The 16,660-nt window shown below is 40.1% G+C and overlaps 1 protein-coding gene across 2 annotated transcripts; it reads right to left on the reverse strand.

The window, feature by feature from the left end:
- Positions 1-4,420: 4,420 nt before the first annotated feature.
- On the reverse strand, positions 4,421-16,431 carry impdh2 (IMP (inosine 5'-monophosphate) dehydrogenase 2). 2 transcript variants are annotated; one of them, XM_051424485.1, is made up of 15 exons: positions 15,938-16,431; positions 14,142-14,190; positions 13,754-13,855; positions 13,555-13,629; positions 12,842-13,048; positions 12,055-12,142; positions 11,690-11,889; positions 10,698-10,788; positions 10,230-10,325; positions 9,314-9,385; positions 7,106-7,249; positions 6,731-6,875; positions 6,008-6,151; positions 5,164-5,247; positions 4,421-4,815 (listed from the first exon to the last, which is right to left on the reverse strand). In XM_051424485.1, exons 1-15 carry the CDS (start codon positions 16,033-16,035, stop codon positions 4,794-4,796), a joined length of 1,617 nt encoding a protein of 538 aa, XP_051280445.1. In that variant the 5' UTR covers positions 16,036-16,431; the 3' UTR covers positions 4,421-4,793. The 2 variants fall into 2 exon arrangements, with proteins under 2 accessions (XP_051280445.1, XP_051280446.1); XM_051424486.1 differs by lacking the exon at positions 9,314-9,385 and having other exon boundaries at positions 15,938-16,430.
- Positions 16,432-16,660: the final 229 nt, after the last annotated feature.

The raw sequence follows: 16,660 nt of genomic DNA on the forward strand, positions 1-16,660 counted from the left end.
GCTCACCTGTACAATACAATACAGTACTTTCCTTTATTTGTAATTTGCCTGGTTTCATTCTTTACTCTAAATGTCCATTATATTATTTATGAAATTATATTTAAGTAAGTAAATATAATTTCCATAGTTCTGTCAATGAATCTCCGTCTTGGGAATTTGGTAGAAAATCAGGTTCTAAAAGTATTTATGTAGTTTTGGTCCAATCCTGCCTTTAGTGTTTATGTTTTTTGGTCTCAAACTTAACTGTTTGTAGTTATTTTATTGACCAGGACTATTGCTTCCAAAACAAATTTATTTTACACAAAATGTTCTCTGTGTACTTTAGACAGTTTTCATTAAATTCCATGCTATTTTTAATTGTTACACACAGTTAATGTAAAGTCTGCCTTTACATATGCGGTCACCCAAAAACCACTCATTACCATTAGGAGTATTAGTAGTAGTAATAGATTGTCTAGTGCTGCTAGTAAGTATTGTAATAGTTGCAGTAATGGTAGTAGTGCTGTTTTACATTACAGTTTTTCTCATTTGCTTTGGCTCATGTCAAACTGTTTTAACATACTCTAAATTCTAAGAGCACCATGGGACATCACAAGTCTACTGCGAAAGGTTGTAACTCGCCTAAAACATTTTATTCATGCTTCAAAACCGGCTTATTGTCATAATGTCATCATGTGAGCCAAATGCAAAATGTTTTTTTCACCAAGGCAGCCAACCCTGGAAATGTTTCTCATATACAAATCTTGTTTGCTTGTTTTTTTTTGTTGACACTGACTGCTTTTATTCAGATTTCAGCAGTTGGTAAAAGTTTGCCGTACAATACTGTCGTACACGTAAAAAGGATATGCACTTTTGTTTGTACACAGTAAATGTTTTTGTGTAGTAATGTGTTACATGTCATTAGACTCTATCGCTCCTATAAAAAGGAAATTACCGTGGTACAACCACCAAACCCGCCAATTAAAGCAAAAAGCTAGGAAATCTGAAAGGAAATGGCGCTCTTCGAAATTATTAGAATATCGCTCAATTTGGCAAGATAATCTTAAAACTTATAGAAAGGCCCTCCATAACACCACAGGAGCATATTATTCAGCACTAATAGAAGAAAATAAGAACAACCCTAGGTTCCTCTTCAGCACTGTAGCCAGGCTGACAGAGAGTCACAGCTCTATTGAGCCACATATCCCCATAAACTTAAGTTGCAATGACTTCATGAGCTTCTTCTATAATAAAATTATTACTATTAGAGAAAAAATTAATCACCAACTGCCATCAACAGTTATCAGTGGCTCTCTAAGTTCAGGAACTTTAACTAATGTAAACTCAGATATATATTTAGACTGTTTCTCTGCTATCGATCTTCATCAGTTAACTTCAGTAATTTCTACATCAAAGCCATCAACCTGTCTATTAGACCCGATCCCAACTAGGCTGCTTAAAGAAGTTGTTCCCTTAATTGACACTTCTTTACTGGATATGATTAATCTTTCTTTATTATCAGGATATGTACCACAGTCCTTTAAAGTAGCTGTAATTAAACCCCTTCTTAAAAAGCCCACTCTTGACCCAGGGGTTTTAGCCAACTATAGACGGATTTCTAACCTCCCCTTCCTCTCTAAGATTCTGGAGAAAGTAGTCGCCAAAGAGTTGTGTGACTTTCTACATAACAATAGTTTATTTGAGGATTTTCAGTCAGGATTTAGAGTTCATCATAGCACAGAGACAGCTCTGGTTAAAGTTAATAATGACCTTCTGACTGCTTCTGACAATGGACTTGTCTCTGTACTTGTATTATTAGATCTTAGTGCTGCATTTGACACCATTGACCATGATATTCTTTTACAGAGACTTGAGCATCAAATTGGCATTAAAGGATCCGCACTAAGCTGGTTTAAGTCATATTTATCAGATCGTTCGCAGTTTGTACATGTTAACGATGAATCTTCAATAAATACTACAGTTAATCATCGAGTTCCACAAGGTTCCGGGGGATTTCCCATGGTGCACTGAGCTCCTCTCTTCCTCGCTCTTTCTCCACTTATTTATGTCCCATTAATGTATGTTACTAACTTCACATTCTTTCCGGAGTTCTTTCTCGTCTCGCAGGTTCTCATGGATCCTGGTGGAGCCTCCTGCCATGGTCATGCTTGACTGCCATTGCTAATATCACTGATATTAGTGTTATTATTATTATTAAGTATTATTATAGCTACGGTTACTGTTGTTGCTGTTGTCACTGCTCATTGTCCCCCATCGTTGCTGTTGTCATGTTCATCATCATCAGTCACTACTATTAGTGTAGTTGTCTGTCTGTCTGTCTGTCTCTGACTCTGTCTCTGTGTCTCTCTCTCTCTCCCCAACTGGTCGAGACAGACGACCACCCACCTAGAGCCGAAGGGTCTGTCCTAGGTTTTTAACAGGCAGTTTTTCCTTGCCACCGTCGCCAAGTGCTTGCTCATGGTGGTACTGTTGGGTCTCTGTAAATAATGTTATAAAGACTTCGGTCTAGACCTGCTCTATTTGAAAAGTGTCCTGAGATAACTTCTGTTATGAATTGGCGCTATACAAATAAAATTGAATTGAATTGAACTGAATGTGTTATGTACTGCGAACTGGAAATTCCCCTTTCATCAATGAAAAAAACCTGCAGTTTTACAAACCGTACTTCCTCATAGTACATTGATTCCTAGTTCATTACTGTCATCTGACAGGTAATTTATAGATATTTGAATAATATCAAATGTATTTATCATTATACAACACAAGGTTGTGTAATTGAAATGAGAGTTTGCAGAATATAAATTGCACTTCTTGCACACGTGCCAAAACTAAAATCCGTTGTGAAATTCAAACTATTTTTAACTATTAGATTATTATTTTTAAAATAACAATTCTCATTCAAGAATTGAGCCAAAGCGAATGAGAAGAACTGTAATAGTAGTCACAATCACAGTATTGACAGTAGAGTAGAGGCCGTAACAGCAATGGTTCCCTGTAAGCTTTCATTTGGTGATTTGCATCCTGAAAGTCACCTAAAATATTTTTAAAATAATAAATAGGCTAAATATGGTTGAAAAGTGAGATTTTTAGACATATAACTACTGTTTCAACAGCATTTCAATGATAATATATTTTAATGGCTAGTTACAAAACTGAAATATAGTCATTTAATTTAAATGAGTTCTATGCAACCTAGACATTTTTAAAAACACCAGTGTTGGTAATATTATTCCATGAATCACATGTAAAACCCTGATCTTTCAGTTGTGCTAATTGAGGTAAACTGACTCCTTCCTTGTGTGTTAATTAGAAACATCTGCGTGTGGCAGGATGGGAGACAGGTGTGACCAACAGCATGTCTGGTTTTCAACCTGGAAAGTCCGGTGGATTTGACCAAATACCGGATCCTCCCCAGAGAGCTCTAACAGGAGGGAGGCAGGGAGGTGAGGTACTGTAGGTGGAGAGAAGATGGCCGCTTGAAACCCAGCTTACGCTCACACGCTGTCCTTGAATGTACTTTAGTAATTCACAGTTAATGCAGTGTTATCTGATTGCTATGAGACTGGCAACAAACTGGGTTTCTACTTCTCTCAAGTGAATACTGACATAAAGGCTGTCACTGACTTTTAGTTCCTGTGTCCTTTAAAAGCTTACTTTAAGGCTTTGTTTTACCAGATTAAATGATCAAAATGCAAACTGTAATGCAGTTGACTATTCATTTATTTCCTTAAAATAGAAAGTTTTGTTAGTAATTGCTAGTGCAAAATAGAGAATATTTTAGTCAGTGTCGGAACATGTAAAACCTATTTGTTCCAGATGTATTAGTTTGAAAAATCAAGCAAACAACAATAATTATGGTAATATTTACTTCAGTTAAAATGGATCAGTCAGTTTTTTTTAGTATTTTATCAAACGTCTTAAACTACTTTTTTCCAAGAAACTAGGAAATTATAAAACCTACAAGGTTTATTATAGATATTCATAGGTGTGACTCTGTCTGCCAGTAGTTTTTGTATATTTGTATATATTTGGAACTCGAGCCGGTAGTTTTTGTTAGGTCTGCTCATCAAAAACAAAATATATAATATATATGTATGATAATGTTTAATCAATGCCCAATTTAATAAAAGATTAAATGGATAATAGTCACAGCTTAAAAACAGGAAGTTAAAATAGAGGATTTTCTCCCGTGCAGAAACTAGATCTTGTGGTTGTTGAGGATGACCGTTTCTCATTAGACACCACAAGCTGCAGCACGTCTTCCTGGGATATGCTTCTCCTCTGCAGGCAACATGAGAATCCAGCAGTATCAGGTGATAAATGGTCTCCATTGTATTCTCAACTTGGTAGAATTTATATCTGAAACAGCAAATCTTCAAAAATGTCTCAAACTAGTAGACACATAAAAAACAACAACAGCTTGTGGAAAAACATAAGCTTTATTATTGGACAACCTTTTTTGCCTTAAATTGGACACACCAGACATTTTATTTCATCACAACATGAACGGCATTGGAGAGGACTCAATCACACGTGCACTGATTGATAAATGCTTAGTTTCCCTCCTTCACACACCAACAGCTATACTAAAGACAGATAATGCATAGATGAGCCTGGCAGGAAGACTGATGGATCCTTGGAAGAGCATAGTGTTTGAGCTTATCTTTTCACTTGTATGAGAAGTTAGTTGTGCGTGTGCAGAGTATGAATAGAAGAGGGTCTGGCAAGTAGCGTGTTTGCATAATGTCTGTTGGAAGGATTCTCCATCTGTAGGCTGAACGGCTGGCTTCTTCTCAAAATAGACGTTTCTCATAACTGCAGGAAAACAAGAGAGTCGGTCAGCGGGGAAAAGATCACACAGCTATCCATGATGCTCCCTGAGGTTTCCTGTTAAACAGACTGGAGGCGCTAAAGAGGAAGTCTGACTGAAGGCTTGTGTGGTTGGGGGCGAGACGTGAAACTAAACTGAACTTTTAAGATGATGGAATATGAAACCAAACAAAACAACAAAGTCATACCTACTTAGTTGAGTGGATCTGTGTTGAAGAAACACCTGTGTGTGTGTGTGTGTGTGTGTGTGTGTGTGTGTGTGTGTGTGTGTGTGTGTGTGTGTGTGTGTGTGTGTGTGTGTGTGTGTGTGTGTGTGTGTGTGTGTGTGTGTACCTGTGCAGGCTGTGAACTCCTCCCTCCATTTGAGCTGATGTTGTTCTCTTTTCAAATTTCAGATCTCCAGTGTACATCATGGCTCTGCCAGGAGGAAAGAAAATGCTGTTACAGACATTGAGGGGAAGAAATAACAGTTTGACACAAGCACGAGGGGAAGAATACCAGGCAAGTACATGCTTGTACTTTATACTAACCAGGAAATGATAATATGTGCAAAGTCCATCAAAAGTTGGAAGGTCACTTGAGTGTCACTTTTCCAGTGTGAACACCCTGTTTACGTAGAACTAGTGAACACTAGAAACAGTGTGGTAAGGATTTGGGACAGTTAAGATCCTACAGCCATACTAGCGGCCATCCCCACAGCCACACCGCTACTGTGGCTAGAAAGGGGGAGAAATACTGCAGAGCTTCCTACATCCAATATGGGGAGGTGTTAAATAGTTTTATTCCAACTAAATAAAAGCTCAGATTAATACTGGTCAGAATAAAACAGTATGAAATAAAAGTATGCTGTATGTCAGCTAACTGTACAAATGTGTTAAGATTGTTGATGCTTAATTTATGTGGTGTTAGTTCAGTCATGTTTTAGCATTGAGGACAGAGTGGCGGCATTGTACTGGACTGTTTTACATTCAGAGATGTTAATAATATTCTGCCCCCCCACTCATGTATATCTGGTGTACCTAATAAAGAGACCAGAGTATATTTTTCTGACACCAGTTATTAGTCTAGGCTTTCATGAAGCTTATATATAACAATTAAATACTGCATGACATTATAATTAGAATTCAGTAGGGCTGAATGCAGTTTTACGTAACTGTCTGTCTGCCTGTGTTTTTACCTGAGCTGTGAGAGACTCTTCGATCCAATGTCCTGACAGGAGTGCTGAATGCCAGCCAGCAGGTAGGGAACAAACTTGTGGATGGAGCCTTTGTCCTGCACCGCTCCAGAAACACCCTGAGCAACTTTAATCTTATCACACTCACTGTGAGGGGAGAGAAGGGGAAAACAGGAGTCAGTGCTCAGATGAGGAAGTTAGTGGCATGGAAAGAGTGCACAGTTATGATGTACCTTGTCTCTCGCTGGCATTTAAAGCAGATGATAGTGTACAACCTGTGTACTGCCACCTTGTGGCTAATGATTTGATCTATAAGATTGTCTTCTGAACACTCCCTTTTGAGAGTGCTGCAATACCTACCCTTTAAACCAAAGATTTCTCAAAACTATTAAAGTAAAATATCTACCACTCAGCTTTTCTAGTGGGCTCATTTGTCGCCCCCACCACAAGGCAGTAATGTCTAATGTTCTGAAAACCACTGAAAATCAAATGAGGAAGTGTTGTCATCTGGGGAAAACTGGCACAAAATAGTCTCAAATGGCATGGTTGTGAGACATGGCCACAGCGTGTAGAAGGAAACAGCTTTTTTTTCGGGATGAGAGTGAGACCCCTGAATTGTTGTGATTTATCCTGCAGTCAGTCACTTCTAGGGGGCCGTTACCCAACTACAAACTCTGATCAATTTGAACAATACCGTCCCTCGGTTCAGTTTTTGTGTTTCTGTACCTGAAGTATCTGGTCTGGGAGCCCAGGTTTTTGTCCATGGCATCCAGGGAGCCCATGCCACGGTATTTCTTCAACCTGATGCCATCAGAGAAGAAATATTCACCAGGAGCTTCACTGGTGGCCGCCAGCAGAGAGCCCATCATCACTGGACACAGAAAGAGAAGTTAGTATGTGGAAGCTCAGCTAGAAGACCACTGAAAGCCATAAAGTGGGGAAAAACTACATAATCTCAATCTGAAAAGTTACTTTTCAAATTATAATCCTGTTTTTAAACCACATTTGAACCACAGCAAAAATAACTAAAAACTCATCTTTAAACCTGAAATCAGTTATGAACGGCTGCACACTGACTCTGAAACACCTATCTATCCATACCTGTCGATGCTCCCAGTGCCAGGGCTTTGGCAATGTGCCCGACAGTCTGGATGCCGCCATCAGCGATGACCGGCACACCGAAACGCCTGGCATACTCCGATACCTTATAGACAGCTGTGGCCTGGGGTCTGCCACACGCCAGCACTGAGGGGAGGAAGAGGACAGACAGGAGGATTAAATGATGTGAGAAAATGTGTACAGCTGAAGTTGGTCATCTTAACTACATGTTTCTAGTCTCTTCATGACTGAAAGCTAAAAATTGTTGGATTATGTAATTCAAATAAATAAATAAATAAAATGTTGCTTTTTTTGTCTTCACCAGCGAATCAGCTGGCTGAATTTTATAAACGGGCATCAAAAACTTCCTAACTAATCACAAAGTTCAGTTCTGATACACATGCATGGTGGAAACTCCCAGTGGTTCAAGTGATGTTAAAAAAAAGAAAAGAAAACGCATACAGTGAATGAGCAGACAGACTGGGAACGTGACTCTTTCTAATGTCGTGTTTGTTAAAGAAATGAAAGAATGAGGAAGTTAAACTTGTCACATCAGCAGACAAATACACCGCACACACTCCACACCCGTCTCACATAATGTATGCCATTTCTATCAGCCAAACACTGCTAATCAACGGAGTTCAAATTACAGGCCTAGGATTTCCACCAATAATCTTAATAATAAAGTATGAGACATTGACACTCAAATTTACACATTTACAACAAAGAGAAACTCCCAATTCCTTTTTTACTCGTAGGGTTGTTTTGCTTCCTGTGAACTGAGGGCTGTGCGGTACTTACCAAACCAGAAATCCTAAGTGTCCTGCCATATAAACATGGCCACCATCAAGAGGAAATGTTGTAAAGGGCTCTTTGTATAATTTATTAGCATCTTTATAGTTAAAATCCTTTTACATTTTAGAACTGGTTGATTTGGCAGTACCCGTGGATAACTGACGGTGTCTGAAAGTACAGTTGAATACTTCAGGTCCCAGAATTTTATTTGTTTACAGCGTAACACAGCAAACTCATGTTGTAGAAAGGCACAAGTGGGCAATTTAGGAATGAAAATTAAAACTACCATATAGAGAGGTATTATAGAATGTAAATACAATGACTGGTAATTGCTGAAAAAACAATGTCAACTATAAATATAAAAAATGGATTGTAACTAATACTGAACTACAGTAGCTGAAGGGACTTCGAAATTAGAATTCAGTGCTGCTACTTTTGCTTTCTTTAGGGAAATGTGTTATGACATACATATATGCGATTATAAACTACAGTCCACTATGTTCAAGCTACAAATCATGGTCATGTTTTTTACTGTTCTGTGCATTATCAAAGCAAAATAAAAAACACATACAACAAAGCCAAAGATGTAGAAACGCCTCATCCTTTTTCAGCCCTGATGTTGCCAAGACTACACACAGCAGCTGAGCGCTGGTACATCCTCTCATAGAGCCATGCTACAAGTCAAAAGTATGCCACTTCAGTTGAAACAATTCAAATTGGCAGTACATTTTTCATCAACTTTGGGCAACTGCATGTCTGTATGCTATGTTGACTATTAGAAAATAAGACACAGAAATTAGATTATGGAACAAACAGCTGAACAAAGAGATTGAATAATGATTCATTATGATCATTAAAGTCCTGAAGGAAAGCTGCCAACTCACATATAGCCTGCCTGGTCCCAACCAGCTCACCAGGGTTACCACCTCTGCTAAACAGAGACACCCTGTGGCTGCCAGCTACATTACTGAGCCACTCCGCTGTTTGCTCGTTCCAATGCTGTGTGTTAGGAATGGATGGTAGCTGTGGTCTACAGCTGATACAATGATGGGTGGGGTCGCAATCCTGCCACAGAAGCAGCACACAGAGGGTTTGAACAGCCACCATCTGACCAATGGTATCCATAGGCAACCAAAGGACACAAGAGTCCAAAAGGTCAGTAAAGTGGGTGGAGGAGGAGCAACACTCACTCAGGATGAGTGACAGATTAGTGAGGACGCAGGAACAAGCAAAACCCCAAAACCCCCCCAAGGCCAGTTCTCAAAACAAACCAAAAACCTAGTACCACTACCTCTGCTACTTCTACCAATGCAAAGCTGTTAACCAATCAATGCAGCAGGCTGTGAAGTTGAAGGGGCGGGCACACTAGTGATAGTGGAGCCAATGAGAGCCCAGCAAAGGCCAACGGAAACTTACTGGAGTATCCCGTAACAGTGGTTGGGGTTTTGGGGCTGTGGAGCTTTATTGCTGGTGGTACACTGGGGGGAGCTAGACAAGGGCGCACACATACACATACACACTCACCCACAAACAAACACACACCGTACAGACACCAGGGAGGGAGAGAATTTAAGGGGAGGAGAGGAGGAAGGTAGGAAGGCAACAAGATGAAGATGACAGACAAGAGTGAAGAAAACAGTAAGCAAAAGAAAATGAACAAGTACAAATATTGCTAATGATCTGAGAGCAATTCATCAGGATGAAGAGATAAGTCAGAGACAACGAGAAACAGAAATATCTACTGTAGACTTCTTAACTATGCCGGACAGATCACCACTAAATTAATAATTCAAATAAATATAATAAATCCAAAACCTAGCTGTTTTCACACCATAGTTGAAATTCAAATCAGCTTAATTTTCCTGACTACTGACTCACAACAACCCTTATTGCATAATGTAACCAACCACAGTTGTTCTCTGTCACATCAGGCAATCCTAGTTCCTGATAAAACATGACTAACACTGAACCTCGACCAATCATAGCTTGTCTTCTTTAACAACCTGCATGATTTGAAAAGTAATCTTTGGAGATCAGAAATGTCAACACACACTGCACAAAGCACAGAGCACCTCAGACATCAGACTAAACGAGAGATGACATTCTTTCCACCTGAAACTCCCGAGGAGTCCTTCCACTGAGACACAATACGCAAGATAAAACAACAAACCGTTGAACCAAACAATCGTTTTCGTGTCATTAAGGATCTGATATCATGTGGTTTGGTCCCAACGTTAGGATTGGTCAAACAAAGCGGATATATATTATCCGCTTTCTATTGCAAAGGTGGGAGTGAGGCTGGTGGTGTTTGTTGAGTTTGCAGGTCACTCACCTTCCTGTGTGATGCAGATGGAGCCACTGCCCATCCCCACTCTCAGTGCGTCCACTCCTGCATCGATCAGGTTCTTAGCCTGAGCTGCAGTCACCACTGCAGCAGATAGGGGGAGACAGAGAGGCCATCAGAGATGTACACACTGAGAGAACATTTGTCATTATCCAGCTCTAACTGTGAGCCATCTCATCAATTAGCCATTACAACTTGTCATTAGCCTTTGAGGCACAGAGGAAGGAAGCTGTTGTGGACACTTAACAAGCTCTCTGGCTGAGAAACATGACACAGCTGATCACTTTGCAGTCACAGCTGATAACAAATATCAGATCTGCATGCTTCCCCTTTTTCTTCACGATATGATTTGGATTAACTATTAACAGGTCAATGACAAGTGCAGATATACAATGGGAATATCTTTTCTGGTTATTTTACACATGTCGGTGCGTAGGTAAAGATAAATGTAGTTACCGTTGCCTCCGATGACCTGGAGGTTGGGATACTTTTCTTTGATATATTTGATCATGTTGATCTGGAAGATTGAGTTGCCCTGAGACGAGTCCTGGAGGTACAGAAGAACACATAAATATTAACAAAACACTGTTACTCTGATTTTGTAAATTTCACAGCAGGTAGACAACCTAACATCTAAATTAAATGCAGTGAATCCAGTTGAAATCAAAGGAGTCTGCACACCATTAAATCTGCTCCCACAGTTGAGAGATCAAGGTTTTATTCCCACACAGATCTTTATCAAAAACATCATTTCTCGGGCGCCCGGTTAGCTCAGTTAGTAGAGCTGGCAACCCATGTACAAAGGCTGAGTCCTTACTGCAGCGGTAAATTTAAGTGACTCTGACAGACTCTGCTTAGTTGGTTTTGATATCTAGTCTATTGTGTATCCAAATACCTCAGGCAATGTGCACACCACTATTGCCACACAAGTAAACCCAGTTAATACATTACAAATCTGTGAAAGAGCTCACTGGCAGTCTGTCTCCCACCAGCAGTTCCAGTACTCATTTCTCAGTAATGAAGCTGAAATCACTTAAACCCAATTTTTTTAAAACCAAAATTTATATTATATTAAATTATCGGGAGAATTAAATTACATTACAATCATTTATTTTGAATTCTTATGCAAAATTATTGATATGTTGAAGTATGTTTGCAAAGTTTTTCAATGAAATAAACATTTGAAGAGTCACAACTGTTTGTTTTTGATGTGTAAACAATAGTGATGTCAGTTAGATCTGGTTAGTACAGAGCAATGGAATATCATCCATCTTTTTCACTGCATTTTTACCTTTATTACCTCAAGTGTGTAAAAACTCCAGGGTCTAAACTTCTTTTTTTTTTTTTTTAAATGGTTTTAATCTTATTGATATCTTCCATGAGAAGCAGGTAATTATCAGTTATCATATGGGCTGAAACAAGAATCCATATCGTGCATCCCTACTTACCAGTACAACCACATCCACCCCGCTCTGTGCTAGCAGGTCCAGTCGGTACTTGTCGTCATTATGGGTGCCGATGGCGGCACCACACAGAAGCTGTTTGCGGGAGTCTTTGGAGGCCAGAGGGAAGTCCCTGTTCTTCTTCAGGTCTGTGCGGGCAATGATGGACACCAGGGAGCCCTCTTCATTCACTATAGGCAGTTTACCTGCAGGAGGACAGGAGAGAGGTTAAACATGCAGACATTCACACCTGATGAAGTAGGTAATTCCATTTATGTCAGATTTTAAATTAAATGATTCTTTTGGGTTCCTAAAAAGTCATGTGAGTCATGAATAATTGTAATGAAAAATAAATGTAACATCCTCCTCACCTTTCTTACTCCTCTGGAGGATTTCATTGGCTTCTTTCAGCGTCACTCCAGCAGGGGCGACGACCAGATCCTCTCGCTTTGTCATCACCTGTCAGTGAAACACACACAACGTAAATGAAAGATGCATCAAAATGCAGTGCAAAGGTTTCAGAGAGTAACAGTGAAAACAGATCATCTGTTAAAAAAAACCTTAAAAAAAAAAAAAAAACATGACTAACAAATTAGACAAGTTACAATTAGATCTCCAACACTTCTTCTCTCCTCTGGAACACATTAACAAGATTATCTTCTTGACTGTTTAATCGCTTAGTCTATAAAATGTAAGTAAAATAGTTATATATAGTATATTTTACTAATATAGTTATTTCTCACAGCCCACGTTTATGTCATCATATAGGATATTTAGTTTACTATCATAACAAAACTAAACCCTCACATTTGAGAAGCTAAAACCTGGAATGGGTTTGGCATTTTTGCTTGGAAAATGAGCAAGATGATAAATCAATTCTAAAAACTACTAAATTATTCAACAAATCGTTGCAGCTCTAAACAGATTTATTTAAATTTGAGCCTGGCTAATTGCAGCGTTTATACTGTCCCGTCAGGTCTGTAAGAACTGCATACCCTACCGTGCTGTAGAAAAACGAGTACCAGAATTTTGGCATTGACTTGGTACTGAAGTATCGGTTCTTGTGACAACACTAGTCTGTAATGTTTCCCATTAAAATATCAATATGTATCATGGTACTTTTTTATTACTTCTGGCTTATGTTTCGAGTCCACCCACCTCGCTCAGTGGTAGGTCGTGATCCTCCTCCTTCAGGAAGTCGATGTCTCTGGAAGAGATGATCCCTACCAGCTTGCTGCCCATTTTGCCGTTGTCCGTGATGGGAATTCCACAGAAGCCGTGGCGAGCCTTGGCCTGGAAGACGTCCCGTACGCGCTCTTTGGGGCTCATCACCACAGGGTCTGTGATGAAGCCCTGCTCATAACGCTGGAGGAAGGAGGTGAGGAACAGGAGGGGTGAGGAGGATAAAGACAGGCAGGAGAAGGAGCAGTGTTGTAGAACAAAAGTATAAAAGGGAAGCCGAGGAATAGGGGGAGTAACAGCAGGGAAAAGTGTGTAGGGGATTCAGTAAGGGAGGGTCGGATAAAGAATATGTGAACATTTCACTGCCTACACTAGAGCAGAAAAGCAAGGGATGCAGGGAAAAAACATGCTTCTACACCTTTCAAACTGACAGCAACAAATACAAATAGAGAAAGACAAAGAGAAGCCGATGAAAGAAAAAAAAATCAACATGTTTAGAAAATAGAGAAAAAAGAAAAAAAAATCATAATATGAAAAACAGATGAAATAAAGGAGAAACAGATAGGGATAATAAACCTTTAATAAAAGAAGAGACAAAAGATAATGAGATGAACGAAATGAAAGAATGGAAGAAGGGATGAAGGAATGTAAAGAGCAAATAAAACCGTACAGACAATCATCATCACTACCTTGACTTTGCGAACTTCATTAGCCTGGAACTCTGGAGTGCAGTTGTGGTGGATGAAGCCGATGCCACCTGTTAGCTGGGAGGAGACAATACATCAGCATGAGTGAGTGAGCGAGCGTGACACTGCGCTAATGTGATAGCAGGAACAAAAACAGTCTCACAATCCAAAAGAAAACTGTGTGTTTATGCGTCATACTTACTGCCATAGCGATGGCCAAGTTGGCCTCTGTGACAGTGTCCATGGGAGAGGAGACAAAGGGAGTTTTCATGGTGATCTGTTTGGTGAGCGCTGAGGTCAGGTCCTGGACAAAACACATAAGGAGGATATTTCAAAGCAGCTTTCAGCGAAACTTAAAATTAAAAATACCAGGATCAACTTCAAATTCTGGGAAGCCATAATTTACTGCTCTGGCTTGTGGAGGCCCTTGTGAGCCTAATTCAGGGAATGTGTGTGATGGGAGGCACACAGCTGATAATCCTCACTCTCACCCCGGACATCATCCCCGACTCAGATTAATTTAATACCACAACAGCGGTGTTAATCAGATTTTATGCGTTGGTAAATATGTGTCTTTCATCACAACTCACCACTTGGTCTGATGTGAAGTCGATGTATCCTGGCAGAATCAGGAAGTCGCTGAAGAAAGAGACGGAAAAGAAGATGTTAGGGCAGCAGAAATCTTTAATCCTTACAAGACCTGTCCATCCTAACAGTTGTCCAGCTCAGTAAGCTTGTTTAGGTAAATTCTTTCCAGCTCGATATTTTACCAGTTTAGAAATAGACAGGAAGGTATTCATGGAAAATTAGGGTTCAAACTACCCCGAGCGGGACATAACACGACTAACATTTCTTTCTCGGAAATCTGCAGAAGGTGTCATGTCACAGTAGGAGTGTGAGTGTGAAATATTTTTGCGGAGAACTTCTTAAATGCGAGGCATGCCGATGCATGTGGCGTATGGGTGGCAGTGAGGCCTATGTGACAGTGAGACGAGAGGGCGTAACCACGTGTTCTAGCATGTTAGATGAGTGACTGTCAGCCATTTAACGATCACTACTATGCTTTAATACAGTAGTATAGTGTGAATAGCATTCAAACCAAATCAATTAAATCATGTTACATAGTCGTACATTTGCTTTGATAATATTGTGTTCTCTCACTCAAAACAGCACTGAAAGTTATTTAACAGAATCCAAAACCCAAACAATATTCAATTTACCATGGTTATAATCAACACATTTAAAAAGCTGAACCCAGAGAAGGTCTGGCATGGTGGCCTTTTTAAGACATTACTTTGTAGAATGGATAGATACAGAAATACATTGAAGTCATGATTTGATCAACTATATAATTTGGGGTTTGACATTTTGGACATGAAAAGGTGCCAACACCAAGTCAATACACGCCACTACTATTTGTACTTTGTTGTATGGACCAAGCACATGCTCCAAATATAGCCCGGGTCCACGCAGTCCACCATAACAACACAGGGCTGTGTAAGCCAGGAGCTAAATTTGGGAGCAGTGTGTGTACAGAAGGAATGTGTCCCCTCTTTCACTTCCAAGAGGCCGTACTACACAAGTGTTATAATTTTTTAAGACCTTACTCACCAACCATCCCTTTTGGCCAAAAGGTGAAAGCAATTAACTGTCTGCAGGTAAAGTTCAAAGCGGCCAAAATACAACCGTGTTTGTGTGTTCTGCTGCCATCAGCGATCAGACAGTTATTACAAAAGGGACATTTTATCCTTATAACCACACCAGACAGTGGAGCCACCCTGTAACTTCTGTTTTATTGTATTATTAAGATGCCAAATCAGGGCAGAAAAGATTTTTTGGGTTATACTACAGAACTATTCATAATATTTATTAGGAAATTCACATTAAGACCCCCCTTTGGCCTCTGGTAACTTCTAATGTAAATATGTGATAAGTTCTGTTTACCACTAGCAGCATTATTGATGTATGAGCTGTACAGTACAGTGAACCATGCTATTGACCGCATTATGGAAGGAGTAGGATCCAGTGTTTTTGGAGCTTGACTCTCTCTGGGGGATAATTAGTTTAAAAAGCGTAGAAGCTAAATGTGTTATTGAAACAAATAATGGATAATCAATAATTAAACTGTCACTGGCTGTTGCAAAACATGAACCAAGGGACAGTGTGTATTTGACTTATATATACCGCCATTCCTGTCACATGGAAGATCTGTTATTTGGCCACACTCCCTAACACCGACGGTGTTAGCCAACATTATAGCTTACTAACATTACATCAGTAAGTTAACGGTAAATCGGTGAAAACACGTCAAACACCGAGCCCCGGGCCCCCTCTGGCCTGGTTAGCTCGGGGGCTGAGGAGTGGGTATGATCATAGGGGTCTTTACTTGTACGTGAGTCCGTCTCCTCCGTTGAACAGCTGCTGTCCCGTCAGCCCGTCATCTGGGACGTAACCGGTCTGCCCGCTGATCAGGTAGTCCGCCATCACGTCCGAGTTACCCTCACCGGTTCTTCAGTCTTTAATAAGAAAACACCTCAACGAGCTGCAAAGGCAACGTGCGGACACACACACACATACACACACACACACACACGCACGCACACACAGAGGCCCGGGAACAGAGAGCGGTAACTTTCTTCCTTCGTGTGTCTCTCTCTCTCTCTCTCTCTCTCTCTCTCTCTCTCTCTCTGTCCAACCTTCGTCCTGCTCCGCGCTCCTCTGAGCAGCCCGGGAGATTTACGTGGACCGGTTGTTGGTTAATAGAAAATGTCGGTGTAAGAGCTTTGGTGTCCTTTCTCAGGCCTTTCTGCCCGCCAGAGCTCCGCGCTCATGTTCTCTCAACAGCTCCTCCAACACGTGCATTATTCCCGTCTGACAGCGTTTCCGACACTGACGTCACGTCCGGCCGACCCGCCCCTTCAGTTTTTATTATTTTATTTTTGGAAAAAAAATTATTTCTTTTTACAAAGTAACTGAACAATTTTATTACTATTTTACAGGCTGATTATTTAAGTTATATTTGAAATTACAAACATACAGAACTCAAGATCCCTTCATGCTTTGCGTCTTCAGCTCTTCATCATTTAGTTAGTAAAACATGTTTTACTAT

The sequence above is a fragment of the Dicentrarchus labrax genome, unplaced genomic scaffold (assembly GCF_905237075.1).
Source record: "Dicentrarchus labrax unplaced genomic scaffold, dlabrax2021, whole genome shotgun sequence".
NCBI classification, from domain to species: Eukaryota; Metazoa; Chordata; class Actinopteri; family Moronidae; genus Dicentrarchus; species Dicentrarchus labrax.